The 21,914-nt window shown below is 40.0% G+C and overlaps 1 protein-coding gene across 1 annotated transcript in view; it reads right to left on the bottom strand.

Annotated features, from left to right (window-relative positions):
* The window catches only part of atp1a3b (ATPase Na+/K+ transporting subunit alpha 3b), a 45,698-nt gene extending 26,274 nt beyond the window's left edge, over positions 1-19,424 (bottom strand). Inside the window, exons 1-2 of the mRNA XM_049480720.1 lie at positions 19,154-19,424; positions 19,049-19,119 (exon numbers count right to left, since the gene is read on the bottom strand). Coding sequence (XP_049336677.1) covers positions 19,049-19,054 — 6 coding nt within the window. The 5' untranslated portion in view covers positions 19,055-19,119; positions 19,154-19,424. The remainder of the gene's footprint in view (positions 1-19,048; positions 19,120-19,153) is intronic.
* Between the last annotated feature and the right edge of the window lie 2,490 nt (positions 19,425-21,914).

The raw sequence follows: 21,914 nt of genomic DNA, 5'->3' as shown, positions 1-21,914 counted from the left end.
TTTCTTTCTCTCTTTCCTTATCTCTATCTCTCTCTCTTTTTCTCTCCCTCGCCTGAACTCCAGATTCCAGCTCTAATCTTTCTCCCCACAATGTTCCCGTCAGACTAATAAGACTAAAACCCCATGATGTCATGGTGCACACTAAGAAAAGTAAGTACAGATTTGTACAAAGCTTGTCACTGGGGCTGTACCTTATATTGAGGCACAAAAAAGTACCTTTCAGTGAAAGTCCTTTTTTGTACCCATGGTTTTTGTGCCAGTTATGATTATAAACATAATAAACATTATCATCAACTAAATATGGCTCAAAAACTTGATGATCCAAAATTGTCTGGCTTTCAAATAAAAAATGTGCAATTAAAATATATATTGTTTATTAGTACAGTGATACAGAATGCTGAATGTACCCTTGGCTGCAGGTTAAATGGTAAAAATTTGTACTTATTGCTGTTAGAAATTACTTTGTACTTTAGAGGGAACAAATCTGACCCTGTAAAGACCAATATTGTACCACTGAGGGTACAATTATGAAGAGTGTACCTTTGAGTACAAAAAAGTACTCATATCATACCTCTGTTTTTTAGAGTGTGGGCTGACGTCCAATCAGCCCCTGTTTGGGTTTATAATCAGTTTGAACAGTCTGTTTTAGTGTTTTATGGTACGCTCAGGTGCTCAGGTGTGTTCAGTGTGGAGGTGCTGCCCATTCCAATCAGCCAATCGGACGAGCTCACCCTGACGTCATCTATCACACTGATAAGGTTCCTATGAAACGTGCGGCCTGGGCCCGTGTGTTTCTGGTGACAGAACCGGCCTTTCAGAGAGAACCGGAGAACACAGGCTGGAATTACATCCAAGCGCATTGACATTGACTGGACACACACAACGGCCTGTTTCCTGAACTCCAAACACTAATTATTGATGCTGCTGTAACTGGAGGCCTCAGTTAGAGTGTGTGTGTGTGTGAGAGATAGAGAGAGAGAGAGAGAGAGAGAGAGAGAGAGAGAGTGTACTGGAGATGGATAAGTACTGTAATGCCAGCCAGCCAATGATTGACTGATAGACAGTATGTAGTATAATGTGAAGTCTGTGTGTACTTGTGTGTGTGTGTGTGTGTGTGTGTTAGTGTGGCCGAGGGGCTAAACTGGGGGAATTCTACACGCTGCGTCATCTTTGGGCCAAGTGAGTCATGGTGGAGTTGGCTAAAGCGCACTGCGACAGAGATGGAGAGATATAGATAGAGAGAGAGAGAGAGAGAGAGAGAGAGAGAGAGAGATAGAGGTATACTGTTTATGGATGAATAGAAAGAGAAATAAAGTGAGACAAAGGCTAAGAGATACATGGAGATGCATAGACAGAGATTTGAAGAGAAAGAAACAGGATAGAGACAGATGAAAAAAGCCAGAAAGAAAGAAAGAGATAGATAGAAAAAGAGAGAAAAAAGTGACAAAAAAACAAAAAGCGAGGAACAGAGAGGGATAAGGGAGTGACAGAAAGACAAGAATACAGAGTCAGACAAAAGGAAAGAAACAAAAAGAGAGAAACAGAGAGAGAAAGACACAGACAGACAAAAAAGAAACACAGAGACAAAAGAAAGAGACAGAAAGAGAGAAGCACAGAGATAAACAAGAACGAGACAAAAAGTGACAAAGAGAGACAAAAGTAGAGACACAGAGAAAGAGAGAGAGAGACATAAATAGAGACAGAGAAAGAGAAACATAGACTGAAAATACAGACAGTATTATGGGGTGTTTCCGGTATGCAGTGGTCAGTGCAAAGTACATATAGCACATTGTTCAGCTAGTTCATGCTTCACTGCGATAGTGTTATTTAAAGATATTACATCTCTCTTATCTCCCGGCCTGCCACAGACAGTAGTTACAGATCCCTCCTTTAGACAAAGTCCTCTGGGTAATCCTGCTGTGTACTGTTTGAGGTTTCCAACCAAATATAATATAATCTAGAGGAAGATGGATGATCACTGCCATCAAACCAAACTGTTCAGCTTAAATTTTTGCACCAGGAGTGGCATAAAGTTATCCAGAATCAGTGTGTAAGACCGGTGGAGGAGATGCATAAAACTGTGATTACAAAACAGTTATTACACCAAATATTGATTTCTAAACTCTTAAAACTTTATAAATATGAACTTGTTTTATTTGCATTATTTGAGGTCTGAAAGCTCTGCATCTTTTTTTTATTTCAGCCATTTCTCATTTTCTGCAAATAAATGCTCTAAATTACAATATTTTGTTTGGAATTTGGGTGAATAGTTGTTTGTAGTTTATAAAATAAAACAGCAATATTCATTTAACTCAAACATATTCCTATATATAGCAAAATCAGAGAAACTGATTCATAAACTGAAGTGGTCTCTTAATTTTTTAACTACATATTGTTTGACCCCTTGTTAGCACAATGCTAACTGGAGCTATGTAGGCTTCCATAACTAGTTAGCTACATTAGCATCATTAGCACTCATAACTCCAATGTAAACCTACAAAAGCAAACTTCAGACACCAAACCTGTCTTGTTCATTCAGTCGTGTTTGGGGTAAAACTGTGTAAATCTGATTTTTCACTTTTTACTTTCCACAGTACTGCTCACTCGCCTACAACCCCACGGGGTGTTTATGCACCCCAGCCCAGACACTCAGGGCTGGTTCTGTCCTTGCGAACACAGAATGTCTTTGAGTGGGAGTGTGTGTCACTGTGGACTGTGTGTGTGTGTGTGTGTGTGTTAGCATGCTGTGTGTTCCTCCCTTTGGGAAATGTAGTGCACTGCGCTGTGTGTAAATGAGTGCTGACCCTTCAGGGACTCTCTGACTTTCTGTTCTGACAGAGTTTTTTGGTGGGAGTTATATAAAATGGGGCTACTCTGAAGTTCACCTTCAGAAGTCACAGTTATCACCATCATTAAGGACTGCATGATCTAATTTATGTATTTATGTGAGTTAATTCTCTGAAATGAAATTGAGTTTTGCGTGGAAGGTGCAGATTATAAACCTTCTGAGCCACATTTGTGTTTATATGTGTTTTAATGTGACTTGAATTTAATTAACAGTTGTTAGTGTGCGTACAGTGCCGTAAAAAGTTAATAAAATGAATGCAATAAAGCAAGATATGTAGCTGCTATTGTATTTTAAATAGTCACAAAGATATCCCAGGTGGTTGCTAAGGTGTTGCTAAGTGGGTGCTCTGGTGTTACTGCAGTGTTATTAGGTAGTTAGTATTTCAGGTAAATGTTATGATGATGTTAAGTGGGTGCCATACCTTGGCGTTTCCAAGATTTATTTCCCACATTTCTTATTGGTGCTCTGGTACTTCCAGTGGCTGCAATAGTGCTCCAGATGGTTACTATGGTGGCAGCTATGGTATTTCTGGAAGTGGCTGGCATGTTCCATACACTGCAAAAAACGATTCTTGAGCCCAGTAAACTTTGCTCATTAATATGAGAAGATTTTACCTAAAATTATACTTTTTGAACTATGCTTAATTAAAACAGTATGTACAACCCAATATTGTGTGTGTTTATTTTGTTTAGAAATTTGGAGAAATATTGCATGAATATTTGAGTAAAATCAACATGATTTGAGCCCAGTGATGTTTGCTCATTATAATGAGAAGATTTTACCTAAAATTACACTTTTCGAACTTTGCTTAATTACAAAAATAAGTACAACCCAATAGTTTTAGTGTGTATTATGTTAAGATTTTGTTACGCCTAACTAAATATTTTAAGGCTGCTTGGGAGACCACGAGGCACTGATACAAGTACTTATCTCCACTGATGAAGAACTTTTGGAAGGCAGCGAGCATGGACTGCATGGGTAAGAGCACAGTGACTGATTATTTTTGAGATATTTACAGTTGTGAGTTATCTGTGTAGTTTAAGTTCGTTTTAGAAACACGGTGCTTCAGTGAACTATGTTGGCCTGCAGCTATAGGCAAGCATCAAACCGAAAGAAAGGGCAAATGTAGCTAGCTAGCACGTAGGCTAACCACCCGGGTGGCTAATCCGGCACTGGGCGCGTACAAACCGGGCTGGGCCGTCATGCTAACACCGCATTAGCGACCCCGGTGAGTAGACCAGAGTCGGTCTAGCTGGCTTAATCAACTTATTTTTAGCGTGCCGTAATGCTAACACCGCGTTAGCGTGCTATAATGCTAACACCACGTTAGCGTGCTGTAATGCTAACACAGCGTTAGCGTGCTATAATGCTTACACCGCGTTAGCGTGCACCGCATTAGAGACCCCGGTGAGTAACGCCAGATCAGAGTCGGTCTAGCTGGCTAATCAAAGTATTGTTCGCGTGCTATAAGGCTAACGCATGTTAGCTACAATGATTGGCCACTTCAACCCCTTTTTTACATTCTCCTTTTCACTGAGCAGCTTGGTGCACTTAGTTCTATAATTATCAGTGTTGGGAATAACAGCGTTATAAGTAACGGCGTTAGGTAACGACGTCATTTTGTCAGTAACGGGATAAAATAATTAATTACTTTTCCTGTCGTTACAACGCCGTTGACGTTACTGGTGATTAAAAGCAGTGCGTTACTATATAATGATATAATAACAGTAATTCGAGCAGACCCCTGCCCAGGCTAGTGAGTAGTAACAGGTGTTTCACCATGAACTGTGACCTATAGAGATCTGTGACTCCAGGTCTAAACAGGTGACAGTTCTCGGTGTAACACCTGTTGAACTTGACACGCTCTTAACACGCCCTGGCCCGACGGCGGGCCAGATAAATATAATTAATAATTAATATCTGGCTGTGTTTATGAATAATTACAGGCTCAATATATCAATGACAGCCTGCTGACTCTCAGGATTACGGAGCTGCAAACCGTTTTACTGTCGGATGTACGGTTCCTGAATAAGAGTGCGTTAGACGGTTCGGTCTGTGAACACGCTCTTTGATCCGCCTGGGGTTACTACAGGACACCCCTCACACACAAACAGAGAATATCAGCGCGTACCTCAGAGTCCGGGCGTCAGAACCCCTCCAAACATCACAACATCCATCAGTCCAGTCTCCAGTAATCCTCATATCCGAGCACTGCTTTTAGAAAAAAATATTATCAACTTTAACGGTTTATTTTAGGAGTTTCTCTTTGTTCTACAGCGATAAACTGCGCATGCGCGTTTCCATGGGCTTCAGCCTGAGAAAAAAAAGAGGTCTGGGCTCAGCCAATCAGGTGGCGAGTTATGCGGGACAGAGGTGGTAGCCAATCAGAGCCAGTGTTTTTACACGTGTGCCGAAGCACACCTGTGACACTCTCTGTAACTGTTTACTTTTTGCTTTTGCTTTTTTTTTATATAAAAAAATGTTTTTTTTAAAGGATTTTATTCTGCTCTATTCTGATGTGCAATAAATATAAAAAGTTATGTACAAACACCTTTCTGATCTACTTATTTCAACTGACTGTAAAAATGCTTTTTTTTCAGTAATTGGCCTGCAGGTTAGGGAGACAAAGGGATAAAATATTATTTTTGTTTCTACACTGTTTTACAGAGTTTTTGCAGATGAGCATAAAACACATGTATTTCTATAATTACAGACTGTTTGTTAAAAAAATGGAGTTCATTTGAAATGGTCTAAGACTTTTTTTAACTGCTTTTAAATATTTAATGTTCAGCTGCTCAACCTGCTGTCTTGCTCATGTTCATCTTACAATATTAAGTTAAGTTAATATTAAGTTTATTCACTGGACAAAGACATTTTTTTATGTGAAGGCGTAAAGTGATTTTTTTTTGTACTGTCAGTATTAAGACTTTTTGAAAAAAGGACAAAAAAAACTTTTCTTAGTTTTATTTAAGAATATGGTGCAACATTTTTGCAAACGTATTATTAAGTATTGCCAGTTTAAGATTTTTGTTAAAAATTAGTAAAAAAATATTTGTTGGTTCTACGTAAAAATATGGTGCAACATTTTTGCAACCTTATTATTAAGTAATGTCAGTTTAAGATTTTAGTTAAAAATGACTAAAAAATATTTGTTGGTTCTACCTAAAAATATGGTGCAACATTTTTGCAACCTTATTTTTAAGTAATTTCACTGTAATTTTTTTTGTAAAAATGACGAAAAATGTTTCTATGGGTTTACGTAAAAACATAGTGCAACATTTTTGCAAGCAAATTATTAAGTAATATCAGTTTAATATTTTAATTAAAAGTTATCAAAAAAGATTTGTGGGTAACACTTAAAAACAAGCTTGCAAAAACGTTGCACTATATTTTTAAGTAAAACCAGCACATCATTTTTTACAGTGTAGGTGATTGCCAATGTGTTGCAAAGTGGTTGCTATGGTGTTGCTGAAGTGTGCCTTGGTGGTTGGTTAAGTGCTTATAAAGTCTTAAGTAGCAGTTAGGGTGATGCTAAGTTGTTTGTTGTGGTACCCAATGTGGTTGGTTATGTAAAAACTGCATACTCTAAGTAGTAAAAGGCTATATACAAGCTCAAATCATACAATCAGACCAAACTACTGTATCTCTGATAAGTTAGACACAGTTAATCATAGTTAAAGAATTAACTTGTCCTCCAAAAATTAAAGGGCCAATTTAACAGAAAATCAAATTAAATACAATATAACAAATAACAGAAAAAAAACAGAACAGGTCAGCCAATAAAAACAGAGCTATATATATATATAAGCATATCGTCGCTGTCCAATCTCACTTTTTGTTGATTTTGTGAAAAAGTCTTATGAAAAATTCTTGATGAATGGACCAATAGACACTTTTCAAAATGAGTCACTGCGTTTTCCTCCGAGTGCACTGTGATGCTACTCTGTAATGCTTCAATAGCAGCAGTTTGATACGAGGCGGAGTCTGACTTCACATGTATCGGGGGAGGCATGTGCTGGTCTTCACCCTCCTGGTGTTGGGGGATTAACTACTGAGAATCTTAATGAATGGGTTGGGTTATTGGCCTTGTAAATTGAGGAGCAAATGGGATAAAATTATATATATATAAAAAAAAATTAAATAGGTGCTGGTTTAGAGATACACGATGTTCAATGGACAGTGGCGAAATGTAGTTTTAAAGGCACAGTATCTAAATGAACGGATAGCATTAGCGCTCCAGCAGCTCACAGATATTCCCAGAACTTTGTTTCTGTGAAATTAAACTGAACTTTGACTTCACTTCCAAATCAAACTGTTCCTAAGACTATCCTCCAGCCATGTGTGTGTGTTTCTGTGTGTGTGTTCAGAATCTGTCGTAATTGTTTACTATGAAGCACAGACTGTGAAGGCCCCGAGCCATCCCCACAGACACAGACCTGATTAGCCGCTCACAGAGCATGAAGAACTAGCGTGTTAGCTAGCGGCAGAACCATGAGGCACTTCTCTCTGTTCCTCTCGCACGCTCTGAAGCACTGAGGGGTTTCAGCTGTTCTCCGTAAATCTCAACACTGCCTCGCTCTTATTTTAGGCCAAAAGTTTAATCATTTTTGGACGATTTGTGTTTTTTTTTACGTAGCGTTCACTCTGTTAGCATATGCTACTGTTTCAGTACAGTACAGCACAATGTTTCAGATGTTTCAGTAAATCTAAACATATGAATCGCACAATACATTAAAGATTTATAATACTATACTTTTCCTATACTTTTTTTCTTAGTAAAGCTAAACCAGGGTAAGCTAATACTGTGATAGCATAGTGCTATGACCCTCCATGCTATAGAAATAAGCCAGGAGGCAGGCTATCTGTAGTCTATGTATATTTATGTCTAGCATTGGATGAAAACAGTGGTTTTTAATAAGCTTCTCATTGCACTTTTTAAGTTATTAATGCCTCATTTTAAATTACAGGGCTCTCCGGATTCTACCAAGGAGGTGTGGAGCTGCATTAAGCTTGGATAATGATGTAAAATGCAATTTATAAGGACAAAATATGCCCTGAAATGATTATTGAGTGCTGGGCAAAAAGCACAACCTTACTGGATCTGCTGTGGGAAAGCGGAGGTGGGCTATTTAACAAAGGTAAGTACTTTTTTTATCATATTTACTTCAACAAAAGTTCATTTTACACAGGCCTCCTCTTTTAAGATAACTTGAGCTCTTGAAATGTTTACACTAAGGTTTATTTTTAATATCTTTACATTCTAATAAAATACATGTAGTTTTAATGTGCATATATGCAGCTGAAACACTAGGAAGCCTAGTGCATCCCAAATGTATCAACATTAAAGTTTTATTATATTTATAACATTATAGTCATTATAGCTTTTAGTAAAAAAAAAGGGTTTTGGGTGGGGGGTAGTGCATTATAGGATCCTGTGGTGCAGCCTATGCTTTTGTCTTTAATGGCATTTTTTCCTCGTCTTGCGTTACTTTTACTTTTATATTTTAAATAGTTTTGAAATAAGTACTTATACTCTTTTTACTCAATATATGTACCTATACTGCCCCCGGATCATGAGGTGAACTATACATATGAGTATCATATGTATAAAAGCTTTAAGCTGCAGATACGTTGATACTGATACTGCTCAGCTGAACACAGTGTTCTGAGATCTGAGACTGCATGAGCGAATAAAAGGAAGTGAGGGCAGATTGACCTCAAATGATAAGTTTCCTCTTCAAGTCTTCCCTGGTTCATGGAAATATGACTAAAGCTATCAGTCTGAGAGTTTCTGTGTGTGTGTGTGTGTGTGTGTGTGTGTATAAGAGCACATTTGTGTGTGTGTGTGTTTGAGAGAGAGAGAGAGCAAGAACGTCCTTGGTGCCTGCTGAGCCATCTGCCGCTCTGAGCACAGTGTGGACTAGGACTAGGGTGAGTACAGATTAAATAATCTGATTACGAAAGACGGGGATTAGCTCGCTCTTCAGTGACTACACTCGCCTGCTCGCTCACTCACTGCACATTACATTTTTTCATTATTGTTTTTGTGATATTGACCTTTCCAATCGTGACATCACAGACGGCTGCACTGTGCAAATATGCTCTCCAACCAATCACATTTAAGGTGTTTGAATAACCCAGTTACGTTGTTTAAACGTAATGTAGATTATTAGATTATAGCAATATAATAGTATTGTCTGCAAATAATGGAGCTCCATCTGAGGAAATGGTTACCTAGTGTCTTATTAAATTATTGCAGATGAAATCTCTAAATGGCAACTTTTACCTTTCAATGTAAGTCAATGGATTCGAAAACATTGTGGAGCATTTCTATTGGTCGGTTGGAACCGTAGGCCCAACAACACAGAGCTGCCAGATGCACATTACGTCAGAAAGTGAAAAATGGCAAAATTACAGATGCAAGGTTTTAGCGTGACAGTGACGATATGCAAGTAGGTTACCTCTCTCTGTTCTCCGAAATGAAACCAAATACAAAACCCCTAAATCTAAAATCCCGCTTAACGCATTACTCCTCCGTCCCCTCCCCCCTCCCCCTCACATCCATCCATCTGTCCATCCCTCCAGCCTTCCTTGAATTTGCAGCTTCTGTGTAGAAATAAAAACGAGATCTTTGTAGACGAAGGGATCAAATGTGCTTAACAAGAATTTATGTGTCGTTATTTATACTTATACTAGTCTTTTCATCCCACAGTGTACAGCAAATCTTAAATCTAAAAAAAAGCAGTAGGTGCTTTTAAAAAAAGGGAATTTTTTGATATGGCAATATCAAAGTGGAATCCTTAAGGCCTTCTAAGCTCCCAGATAATTTTTTATTTTTTTTTAATTATGGAGAAAGATGGTCGTATTATATCACTTTTCTTTTTCTGTTTTTTTTTTTTCAGCAGGAAAAATTAGCTAAACTGTTGTTTTCTTCTGTGGTATCCTGGCAGATACTGTTTGAAACAAGCTCTCCCATTGGTCAGGACTTCACTAGTAGAACTGAAGACCGTAATGCGCTAGAATAGATTAACCAACACTGTAATTGGTGTACAAAAGGAATTATAGTGAATGATAATAAAAAAAACTAAAAATAAAATGCCTCCCTGTCTCTCTCTGTCGCGCTTGGTGTGACTTTAGTTTCCGCCCACCCTCATTTTCCGCCCGTTCATTGGCTCCCTATCTTCTAAGGGCGTTTTACCCTTTCTTCTTGGGTTTACCTGCTTTGAGATCAACTGTTCTGCAATTGGGTTCAACTACCCTCTGGGATGGAGAGCTACTAGTCTAGTCACTGATTATAGCGCCACCATTTGGAATAATGAAGCAGTGACTTTAGTACCAGTAAGTCAAATTTGAGGGGCGAGTTTTAGAGAGTTTAGAGCGTCTATTAGGCATGGAACGGTTTTTGTGAAGGAACCGAACCGTACGGTTTGCTTGTCACGGCGCGGGGCGTGTGTAAACCGTACAGGGTCCACGTTTTTTTTTTTCTCCAGACGTTCGAAATTTGCATTATAGCCAAATGCCCGTATGTCACCACGTGGTTCTCATTCGTGCCAAAGAAGCGAAAGCGAAGGTTTGTGGTGGCGTGGACAAACATGGCAAGTGGGAGTGGAGAAGGCAGGCTGCCTAGGCCAGAGATGAAGGATGCCCCAGCGTTGTTTAAATCAGGTGTGTGATCATTTCGGATTCCCCGTCACATACGATGATACTGGCAATAAAAACGTGGATCAAACTGTTACAATATGCAAGCATTGCAAAACCCGCATTGCATACGCTAGTGGAAACACTTCCAATATGACCGGCCATTTACGAAGACATCACCCAAGTGTGTCAGTAGAGGGGAGGAGAGGAGAGCCTGCCAAAAAGCCATTCACAATCAGCGCGGCATTTAAACAGCCCCTGGCTGAGGACACCGCCAAGGCGAAATCAATTTCCAAAGCCATATATTCATTGCAAAGGACATGCAGCCCTACAGCGTGGTGGAGGGTGAAGGCTTTAGGAATATGATAAAGGTGCTGGAGCCGCGGTACGTCATGCCCTCTCGTAGATACTTTGGCACCAATGTGAAACCGAACTTATATGAAGAGACAAGGGTGGACATAGTTAAGGAGTTATCTGAGGCATGCCAAATAGCTCTGACGACGGATGGATGGACTTCCAGGTCCACCAAAAGTTACCTTACAGTGACTGCCCACTACATTACTCCCCAATGGGAGTTATGAAGCTGCGAATCGCAAACGCGCCAAATATATGAGAGTCACACAAGCGAATTTCTCTCCGAAAAGCTAAGAGAGGTGGTGGAGGAATGGAAATTGGAGAGGGACAACGGCACCATCCCTGTCACGACTGACAATGCCAAGAACATAGTGAATGCAGTAGGTTTGACGGAGGGACTTGGGCCACAGATATCCTGCTTTGCTCACACAGTCAACCTGGCAGCCAAAAGCGCCATCTCTACAGCCCAAATCTCACGACTGCTGGCGAAGGTCAGAAAGGTGGTCACTTTTTTCCATCGAAGCACAACAGCCGCCTTCATCTTGAAAACAAAGCAGGACATGCTGACACTGCCAGACCACAAGTTAATTCACGACGTGCCAACGCGCTGGAACTCCACATACGATATGTTAGAGCGCTATGTGGAGCAACAGGCGCGCCCTCTATTCCGCGGTGACGGACAAAAATATGAAAAAAAAAGCCAAGGACATTTCCCTGTTAACCGACAGTGAAACAAAGCTGACAGAGGGCCTCATTGATGTTCTTAAACCTTTGAAGAATGTGACTACCCTGATGAGCACAGAAACATCTCCCTCTGTCTCAATGATTATGCCACTGCAGAGGATGGTACTGAAAGCAATGGCACCAAGTGCAGACGACAGTTCCACCATCAAAGATGCCAAGGCAGCCATCACCAAGGATCTTCAAAGCAGATACAGTGACCATAGTATTCAGGATTATCTGCACAGAGCCACAGCACTGGATCCCAGGTTCAAGTCCTTGCCTTATCTGGATGAAGCCTGCGTTCAGAAAATCTGGGATGATCTCACATTGGAAATTGTAAACCTCGAAGAGCAGGTAAGCTATTTTGATTTTATGATGTATATTATCTAAAATAGGCCTAAATGTTATTTATCAATTCTAAACTGCATTTAAAGTTGTTTTTTTTTTGCATTTGTAATATTTATATTCCCCACTGCCCTGTGGAACATACTGTAACTGTGTTAGAGTTTAGATTCTCAGCCCGGGTCGGGCCGAGATTTCCCAACACTCTCGCCGGCGGGCTCGGCCTTAAAAAAAATATCCATGATGTAGGCGTCTGTTTTTAATGCTATTTTTATTTTATATAAAGCTATGGCGTGATCATCAAAATATAGAAAAGTAACACATCAAACTGTGATGTAAAAAAGTTGCACAACTTAGAATGTTATAATCAGGCAGCAGTTTAGCATTAGCGTTTTTTTATATTAGTTTATTGATTTTCTACTGTTGTGTTGACTATTTCGTTTTTATCTTTTGAAATTCGTTAGATTATATTTTTGTTATTATTTTGGGGTTAGTTTAGTTGGTGATTTTGCCAATTTCATATTTTTTTCTGTTATAATTAAATTCGCATTAGCCGTTCCTCTGGGCTCTGCTCTGTATTTTAGCTCCATCGGTGGATCGCTCATAGCGTTGGTATGCCTGAACGGCTCGGGCCTGGTCGGGCTGGCATTTTTGGGCCCGATCAAAGCTCTAAACTGTGTCACTGTCATTAACATTTCCTAAATGTCTATTTTCTGATTCTTGTCAGGCTCAACAACACTGTGAAGCTCAGGCAGCCAGTTCATCCTCAGCAGCGGAATCACCTCATACAAGGAAACAAGCTGCATTTCTGTGGATGAAGATTCCCTCGCATGGTGGAAAACCAACGCACATAAGTATTCCCATGTAGCAAAGTTGGCACAACATGACCTGGCTGTCCCAGGTACATCTGTGCCAAGTGAGCGTGTTTTTTCCACAGCAGGGGACATTGTCACTGCAAGTAGGTCTCGCCTCTTGCCAGAAAATATTGACAAACTGATTTTCATGCAGAAGAATATGAGAATTAAGTGAAAGGGCGAGGGCTGTTTTAAACAGTGCAGTGCAGTGCAGGGTTTTATTGCAATATTTACACTGATGGTGTCTGTGTGTTTTTGTTCTAAGTTGTTTTAATATAACAATGGCACTTTAAGTTTAGGTTTAAAAAAAATCCAGCCATATGTTTCAAAGCACTGCACTTTAATTTCAAGTGGAAAAAAATACATCCTTACTCTCAGGGATTAGAAGAGTTGTTGATTTTGTTTTCTGTTGAGCTGGTTGGATGGTGGGCTCATATTATGTTTCAATTTCTATTCTGTGATATTGAAAAAGGTTCCTGTAGATGGATGTCACCAGATGGCAGCACACATTCCTGACACTTTTTTTTGAGTAATAAATGTAAAACATGTTGAAATCATCCATGTCTTCCCTCTTGTTCTATCAAAATACTATCTTTCTGAGATTGTAAAAACAGCGTGCTTTGAGTAAATTGAAACTCACGTTTGTGCATTATTATTATTATTATTATTATTATTATTATTATTATTATTATTATTATTATGTATTATGTATGATTATGTAATGCTTTGCTAAATGCAGCACTGTGTAATGTCATAGAAGTGTAGTGCTATGGTAGTAAAATCTTTTCAGCGACTATTACAGTGTTCCACTGGTGTAACGGCGTGTATTATGGGGCTAAAATAAAAAAAAAAAAAAGGAAAAAAAAAAAACAAGAACCGTACAAAACCGTAAACCGTAGACCTCAAACCGTGATACACACCGAACCGTGAATTTTGTGATCCGTGCCACCCCTAGCGTCTATGCTTCAATAAATATGTTGTTATTTGACACCAAGTATCGTAATTGACAATTAATGTATCTCTTATGATATTGATATGATGTCCCATCCCTACAGGAATGGTGTACAAAGACAATGCTTATGAATCCTATAGCACATGTTTAAATATAGAACAAAGTATAGAAAGTATAAGAAAAAGGACGTCACACTAATTGATGCGTTTGATCTGTTTTAGTGTTAAGGGAAGGAACAGGCTGATACCGTTCTCTTGCTCTTTGTAACTCTCACACTCACGTTGCTCCCACACGGATGCACGGCAACGCATATCACTTTCTCTCTCTCTTCGTTTCCCAGCTATTCGGTTGCCTTCTCATCGAAAACCCGACACCTCGTACCTCGGAAACAAAATCAAATCAAATGTGGCTGGCCTGTTTTTACACCGCCCAACTTCACCGTGCCCTCTGACCAGCGCCTCGCTGAGAGAGCTGGAGAACAAACACGAGGTGCGGATTCGGTTCCTCGGTGGAAATAAAATTGCCTTGTGATTTTGATCGAGGTTCACGTCGTCTCAGCCGGACAGCACAGCATGAATAAGTCATGCAAATGTCCCGAGTCTCATCGCTCCGCTAACCTCAGGGCAGCGACGCTGGGGGAACAGTAGGAGGGGGTAATCCTAGCTTGGGAACCCAAACACGCACCAGCGTCACACATGCATTCGCCTCTGCCGGCCTCGACCCGTGATAACCGGCTCCGAATTAAGAAATCAGGCAGGCCTACCTGATATCCTCCACACGCACCCAGCCCTTTACTTAATGCTTTTACACTGACCTGAGGACAGCCTTCACTAAGCCGATCTACTAGTGTGGATCTGTAACTCTATTAGAAATTTTTAACCTGATTTTGTTGGCGTACCTGTCTCTACTCTCTATGTAGAGAGGACTCTGGACTAGATTTAGGAGAATTAGCAAGGTCAAAAACAGAAAAGGAATATTGGTACTGGATGGAGCTCCATCAAAGTATTGAAGCAAGTCAAATTGGGAGGACTTAGGGAGTTTAGAGCGTCTTTGATTTAGTAAAAATACTGATATTTAACACCCACTATCGATAATGTATTTGTATACTGTATTTATATGATACAATATATAGATATACAGTATATTGTAAAATAGATATTTTGTTTCACCCCATGTTTAAGTATGGAACAAAGTTCCTAATGCTTTTTGGAAGTGGTAAACAGCTCTTAAAAAAAAAATTAAAGACGACTTCAGTTTCTGAATCAGTTTTAGTATATGTTTGAGTAAAATAAACGTTGTTGCTTTATTCTATAAACTACAGACAACATTCCTCCCAAATTCCAAATAAAAATATTTTCATTTATAGCATTTATTTGCAGTAAATGAGAAATAACAAAAATAATGCAAAGAAAACAAGTTCATATTCATAAAGTTTCAATCAATATTTGTTGGAATAATCCTGGTTTTTAACAGTTTTCATGCATCTTGGCATATTCTCCTCCACCAGTCTTACACACTGCTTTTAGTTAAGTTTATGCCACTTCTGGTGCAAAAATACAAGCAGTTCAGTTTGGTTTGATGGCTTGTGATCATCCATCTTCCTCTTGATAATATTCCAGAGGTTTCGATTTGGTAAAATCAGAGAAACTCATAATTTTTAAGTGGTCTCTTATTTTTTTCCAGAGCTGTATGTGTATATCACATAAGAATAAGTATGTCACAGTATGTGAATAGTTTTTAACATCCCAGAACACTGATGAATGCTGTGGGTAGCACTAGGCATTAATTGCAGGTACAGTAGGTCCAAATTCATCTGCTCCAGAGAGTCCTATTCTATTGACTACAGCCCAATATCTACAAGAGGCAATGGCTGTGCCTGCAATATGTTTAAATTAAAGTAGCTGAATGCATTTATTAGAGGAGGTGTCCACTAGGGGTGTAAAATATTGCAATATCAGACTGTACGCAATAATATCTTAAACAGTCTTGGCGTTATATATATTTTTTTGAATGTAGTCTAGTATGTATTTGATTTGCGTATTTACTGTGTTTACTTTCAATTACTGTTTATTACACTATTATTATTTTAAAATTGTATATGTTACTGTTTATTAAGTAGACAAAGGTTTATAGATTGGTCTGATTCTACTGAATGTAGGAAACATTGTATATATACTGCATATACAAAACTTGGTTTTTAACTGTAGTGTCAGGTAGCTAAAATGCAACGTCTTCCAAACATCTGATATCAACATCATATTAATAGTATGTAGACTCTACTCAATGTCTACTAAATGTTATAATCTTAAAACAAGGTCTTTAAATGTCTACTCAATGTCATAATCTTATGTCTACTTAACATAATGACATTCTGTTATAACATCATTAGATGTTACAATTTTGTTGGTTTCAAACTTTGAGGCCAGGTTTGCAAAATCCAATATCTTCCAAACCTCTCACATCTACATTTAACTCATATAGAATATTGACATTTAGTTGTAAGGTACAGCGAATAACATACAACATCTGATGAACATCTACTCAATGTCATAATCTTACATCTACTTAACATAATGACATTCTATGTTCTAACATCATTAGATGTTGATAGTTTATTGGTTTCAAACTGTGGTGGCAGATAACCAAAATTACGCTTCTTGATCGTCTTGCGCTGTAGCTTGATGTTAACCCTGACACAATTTTTAAAAAAATAAACTAAAATTATATTGTTAGACTCGGTTAGACAAACTATGTCTGATGTCCAGGGCCTGCTGAGTCCTGTTCCGGTACAAAGACGATGTCCTCTATGTAACCTCTATATCGCTCTACTATATACCGCAGCCGTATACATGGACTGCGTCAATCCTACAGAGCACTCGTCCCAGAGTGAACAGTGCGTCCTGTCCTCACAGACACCCCACCGCTCACTCTTCAGCAGCACCCCAGCGGAGGGACCGTAACCCAGCCGGCTGAGTGCATAAGAACTTGGGTAATGTGAGCTGAGCTCAGGTGGAACACTGGAACATGATCTGTCCCCTCTCTCTTTCTGTCTCTTTCTCTCTCTCTCTCTTTCTTTCTGTCTCTCTCTTTCTCTCTCCCTCATCCCTTTCTCTTGTCGGACGACCCTGTTCACCCCCTCCCTCCCTCCTCCCTTCCCTTTCGTCTCACATATGGCTCTCACCTGCATTTCTGCACCTCCCCCCCCTCTCCACCCCACCCCATCCTGTCCTATCCCGACCCGTCCCGTCCCATCCCATACACACACACATGCTCTGTCCCAGAGCATCCTCACGTGTCCTCAAGGTGAGCTGGAACAGTACGTACAGTACGTCCTTTTTTCCAGTGTTTCCCCGCCTCTCTCTTTCTCTTTTTCTCTTTCTTATTCTTTTTCTCAATTACTACTCAATTTATACTCAATTACATCCAATTCCACACTTTTTTTTTTTACACTATCCTGCACACTCTCCAATCACACTCCATTGCAGATACATGTACATGGATGTGCACAGTTTTAATCCCACCCGTTTTCCGCCTAGCCCCGCCCCGCCCTTCTGCGCAAGGAATTGCCATGCTCCTGCTGCGCTAAGATTGGCCAGCACCGTCCATGCGCCTGAGCGCGGATTGGCTGCGCTCGCTAGCGCATCCCGCTCGTATTCCGGCAAGCCTCGCCCTCTCGCGGTCAGATTGGCAGGCCGTTCGATCGTCCAGACGAGCCACGCCCTACCGCACTCTGATTGGCTGGAGGTCGCATGCTCAGCTTCACTAGGCGGATCCAAGCGCATGAGCGTGAACTAAGGACCAATCCGGGCGCAGTGGGGCGGGGCTTGGCGGAATACGGGTGGTGAAAAATAACGCTGACTAGCAGCCGGCATCACTGCGTCACTGCGATATGCCCATGTTCTGTCGATTTGTGCTACCCTGTCAAATCATGCTACCATAGAGTACATTCAAAGGTAAAAAAAAAACAAAAAACAAAAATACAACATGCTCACGGTAGAAATCTATGGGATGGGTAGGTATGATATTTGAATAGCCTAAATAGCTGAATTTATTTTTTATTATATTTTATTATTCATTTATTACACGGTTGTAACACTCACGCATGTATTGACACTGAGATCAGATTATTATAGTTTAATTATTATTATTTGTATATTGCTCCCGAGAAAAACGTATCAGGAAAATTATCTGAAAAAACACATTAAAACGCATGCGCAGAGTCGATAAGTAGCACATATCTGTTGGTAGCAAAACACGACAGAACACCGGCATGCCTCGAGAAAGACCACCACATCTAACACACACACACACAACCGGCGTTTACACATGACTCGGCAGATTCCCAGCCTACACCTGGGAGGAGGTCATTATCATTTCTGCGCAGTGTCCCATCATCATATTGCGGGACAGAAGCCTGGATGCTGAACCTTGGTGCAGGTGCATTATCCTACAGGACGTCGATTACTATTGATTGATTGATTTTTTTTTCATTTTAATTAATTATGATCTGACGCATAGTCATGCTACTGCATTTCCAGTGTGTGCCTGTTAGTGTGTGTTTGCTCTTTGTAATTCGCTATGTCAGGATACGCTAACTATTCTTATGTCACGATTAAATGTCCTTATGTCCGTGCCTTCTTATGTGTGTGTGTGTGTGTGTGTGTGTGTGTGCGCGCGTGCGCGCGCGCGACTGTACCGGAGCCGGTAACCGCATTATGACGCACGTGGGATTCACCGGTGCCGGTACTTGTATGTATATCTAAAAAAGGATAAAGAGTCAAACAAAAGCAAACGACTCAACCCAAAGACAAGCAAGAGGAGCCATAAACACATACGATGCTACAAAACTGCACACCTGCCCGGGGGGGGAGGGGATGGGGCACGAGCTGGGGGTCTGAGCATACACCTTTCTTTACACGTGCGTGCACCATACGTGCCATTAATCTCACGCACACACACGCACCGATAATGTCACACACTGCTGAACCAGCATCTTACAGTATGCAAGCGTTGCATTGTGTTGGAAGTGTTGCATTGTCAGAATTCAATGTGAATCAATTCAATCTTACAGGGTTTTTTATTTCTGCTAATAACCTAAAATACACTAACAGCACTGCATCAAACTCAATGCCATCCTGTCATAGCTCCCTGTCAGAACCGCATAGACATGACTCTGCAGTTTCACACACACACACACACACACACACACACTCTCTCTCTCACACACACTCACTCTTTCCGTCTTTCTTTCTTTCTATTCATTATTAAGTTATAATAAAGTCACAACAACACCCTATATGATTGTCATACAAAGTTGTTCCAAATTCAATTCCTTACCCCCATGGCTGCGCTCTTTTCTCAGCAGATGAAGCGAAGACAAGCTTTGGGACGCAGATTTGAGGAGGGGAAGAAAAACAAACTGAATAAAAAAGTCTAAAAAGACAAAAACGCGACGTAAAAATTTAAACAAAAGCGCGATAAAGCTGTATATTTAGCTATACCACTGAGAAAAAAAAGCTATAAGACTCGACAGCAGTCAAAAGTTGCTGAAACGAGTCGTTCCTCACTAAAATAACTACTGAAAACGGAAGAAAGGAGGATTAGATAAAGGAATATGAAATGAAAGCAGAGAGCAGGGCAGTGCAGCTGCTCTCCGTTAGTTGCGGCGGAGCCGGCAAAACTAAAGAAGCCGCACTGTCCCGGTTTTTTTTTGGAGAGCGTTTTTCTCCCCTCCCCTTCTCTCTCTCTCTCCTCTTTCTCCCTCCCCCTTTTTCTCTTATCCCTTCATCACCCCGTCTCTCTCTCTCTTAATTCATTCTATATATCTCTCTCTCTCAGTTCATTCTCTCTCTCTCTTTCTCTCTCGCTCTCTCAGTTCATTCTCTCTCTCCCTCTCTCCCTCTATCAGTTCGTTCTTTACCTCTCTCTTTCTCTCTCTCTCTCTCAGTTAATTCTTTACCTCTCTCTCTCTCTCTCTCTCTGATGCCGCAGCACCGCCCCTTCACTCCCTCAGCCTCAGCGCGTGTCTCAGTATCCCTCCCCCTGAGCGAGGAGCAGCGCTAACTCTCTTTACTGCAGATTTTATTTGAAACAAAATCACAGAAAATAGCTCAAAATGATGCTGCTCTCGCTCATATCTCAACAACTGGAGATTTTTGTAAGTTTTAAAGCTATAATACAAATGGGAAATAGTGGCAGGTGCAGCATGGAAGTTTCCTCAATCGACTTTTCCACCACCCAATCAGAGTGCACCAAGCCTAACGCAAACTGACCAATCAGAGGCGAGCGGCCCGTTCGCCCCGCCTCTGGTACTGCAGAAGTGTGATGCTGCTCTTTTCTGCTGAGAAATGCTTTTAGTGACTGTAAAGCTGTGTAGATCAGGGCTGCTGCTGCATGAAGGCCCGGGCCTGGTTCTGTGTGTGTGTGTGTGTGTGTTGGACTCCATATTCATGAAATAATAAAAAAAAAATCTGAAATTGCAGTGAGTGCTGATGTAGACGCAGGTGTGTGGTTGTCAGTGTGTATGTGTGTGTGTGTGTGTGTGTGAGCTCCACTGCAGCAGCTGTAGGCCTCTGGTGTTCCAGGCTCAGCTTCCGCACAGTCAAGTTCACAGTTTGAGCACTGCTCTTTTATCTTGCACCCCTTTGGCTTGGATTTAGGGCTGTTACAATTAGTTTCATCACTTAACTGAAGCGTAAAATACAGAACCAGTCAAAAGTTTGGACACATATCCTCTCATTCAATGTTTTTATTTTTTAATATATTTTTTTTTTACATTGTAAATGTAATACTGAAGACACTAAAGCTACACAAACACAAAGTGTATAAAGTAGTTTTATAATTTAGATTCTAAAGGTTATCACACTAAGCTTTGATAAGAGATCTGCACAGTCTTGGCATTTTCTCAGTGTCTTTATAAGGTAGAGTCACCTCAGTTCACCTTTCAAGCATCACTGTTTGTCCATTAATTATTTAATATCCATTAACAATTTAGAAGATAAACTAAATTAAGAGATAAAGAGATAAAAACACTGAATGTGAGGGTCTGGCACTGATATATATATATATATATATACATAATACTTGCCAAAAAGGCAACTGAAATACATCATATTAATATATATATATATATTAAAAAATCACAGAAGTATGTCTGCTGTAAAAAACAAGCAGTAGAATTTGAAATGAATATTAGCTCCAAGTATCAGCAAAGTTGTATTTTTTGAGATATTGTATTGCGATTCATTTATAAGAATTAAAGGGGCACTAAACCCAAATGCAAATAATATTAATTAAAACAGAAAACAAACAAATAATAAATCAAAAACAGCAACAAACAGAGCACAAACAGAACATAAACGCAACCGAAACAGACGGTAAACGTACAAGAACCGACAAACTAACACTGGAGACGAAGGCTTAATTTCTCAGACAAGGAGGGAAAAGAAACAAATAACACCTGGGGACTGGTAATGAGGGGGCGGAGCTACAAATAAACACAGGTGAAAACAGTTAAGGTGAAGACACAGAGGAACACAGGACCAAGTGGAAAATGACATATAGGAAAGAGGAAAGGTAGAAAAACACAGGGAAACACAAGCACAGAAGGGAAACGACAAGGAAACATTTCAAGGATGTTACTGGTTTTGATAAAATGTAAAAAAATGTTCTAGGGTTATGAATACTTTTGCAAGCCACTGTATGTTCGATAAACATATTGCCAAAACAATAAGAAATGATCACGATGCGTTAAAACATCGTTCATCGTATTTCCCAGTTCTACTGCACATAAACAAGAGCAGACAGGAAGCAGTAGCTAACGAAGTAGAAATAAAGTTAAATGTATGTGAATGTTAATTCAGGTCGTTAAATGATGTCTTAACAACACGGCGACTAAACAGTAAAGCTCACAGAATGCTAATTAAGCTCCTCAGGGAATTGCACATAGCGTGATAATGCTAGCATAACACTGCACACCATCAGTTCACTCCGGGATATCTGCCGACTCATGTGGAAAGAGAGCGAGAGCGCGAGAAAGAGAGAGAGAGAGATTTATGCTGTAACTTGTAGCCTAAGCATATTTTAGGGACATACATGCGCGCACACACACACACACACAAACACACACACGCATATGCTGATGTGCAGTGAGCTGATTTGCAATGGAAAGCAGGATCACACAGGGCACTGGGCAGAGGCACTG

The sequence above is a fragment of the Astyanax mexicanus genome, chromosome 6 (assembly GCF_023375975.1).
Source record: "Astyanax mexicanus isolate ESR-SI-001 chromosome 6, AstMex3_surface, whole genome shotgun sequence".
Lineage (NCBI taxonomy): Eukaryota > Metazoa > Chordata > Actinopteri > Characiformes > Acestrorhamphidae > Astyanax > Astyanax mexicanus.
Note: the sequence above shows the minus strand (reverse complement) of the source record. Positions and strands in the feature narration are given on the sequence as shown.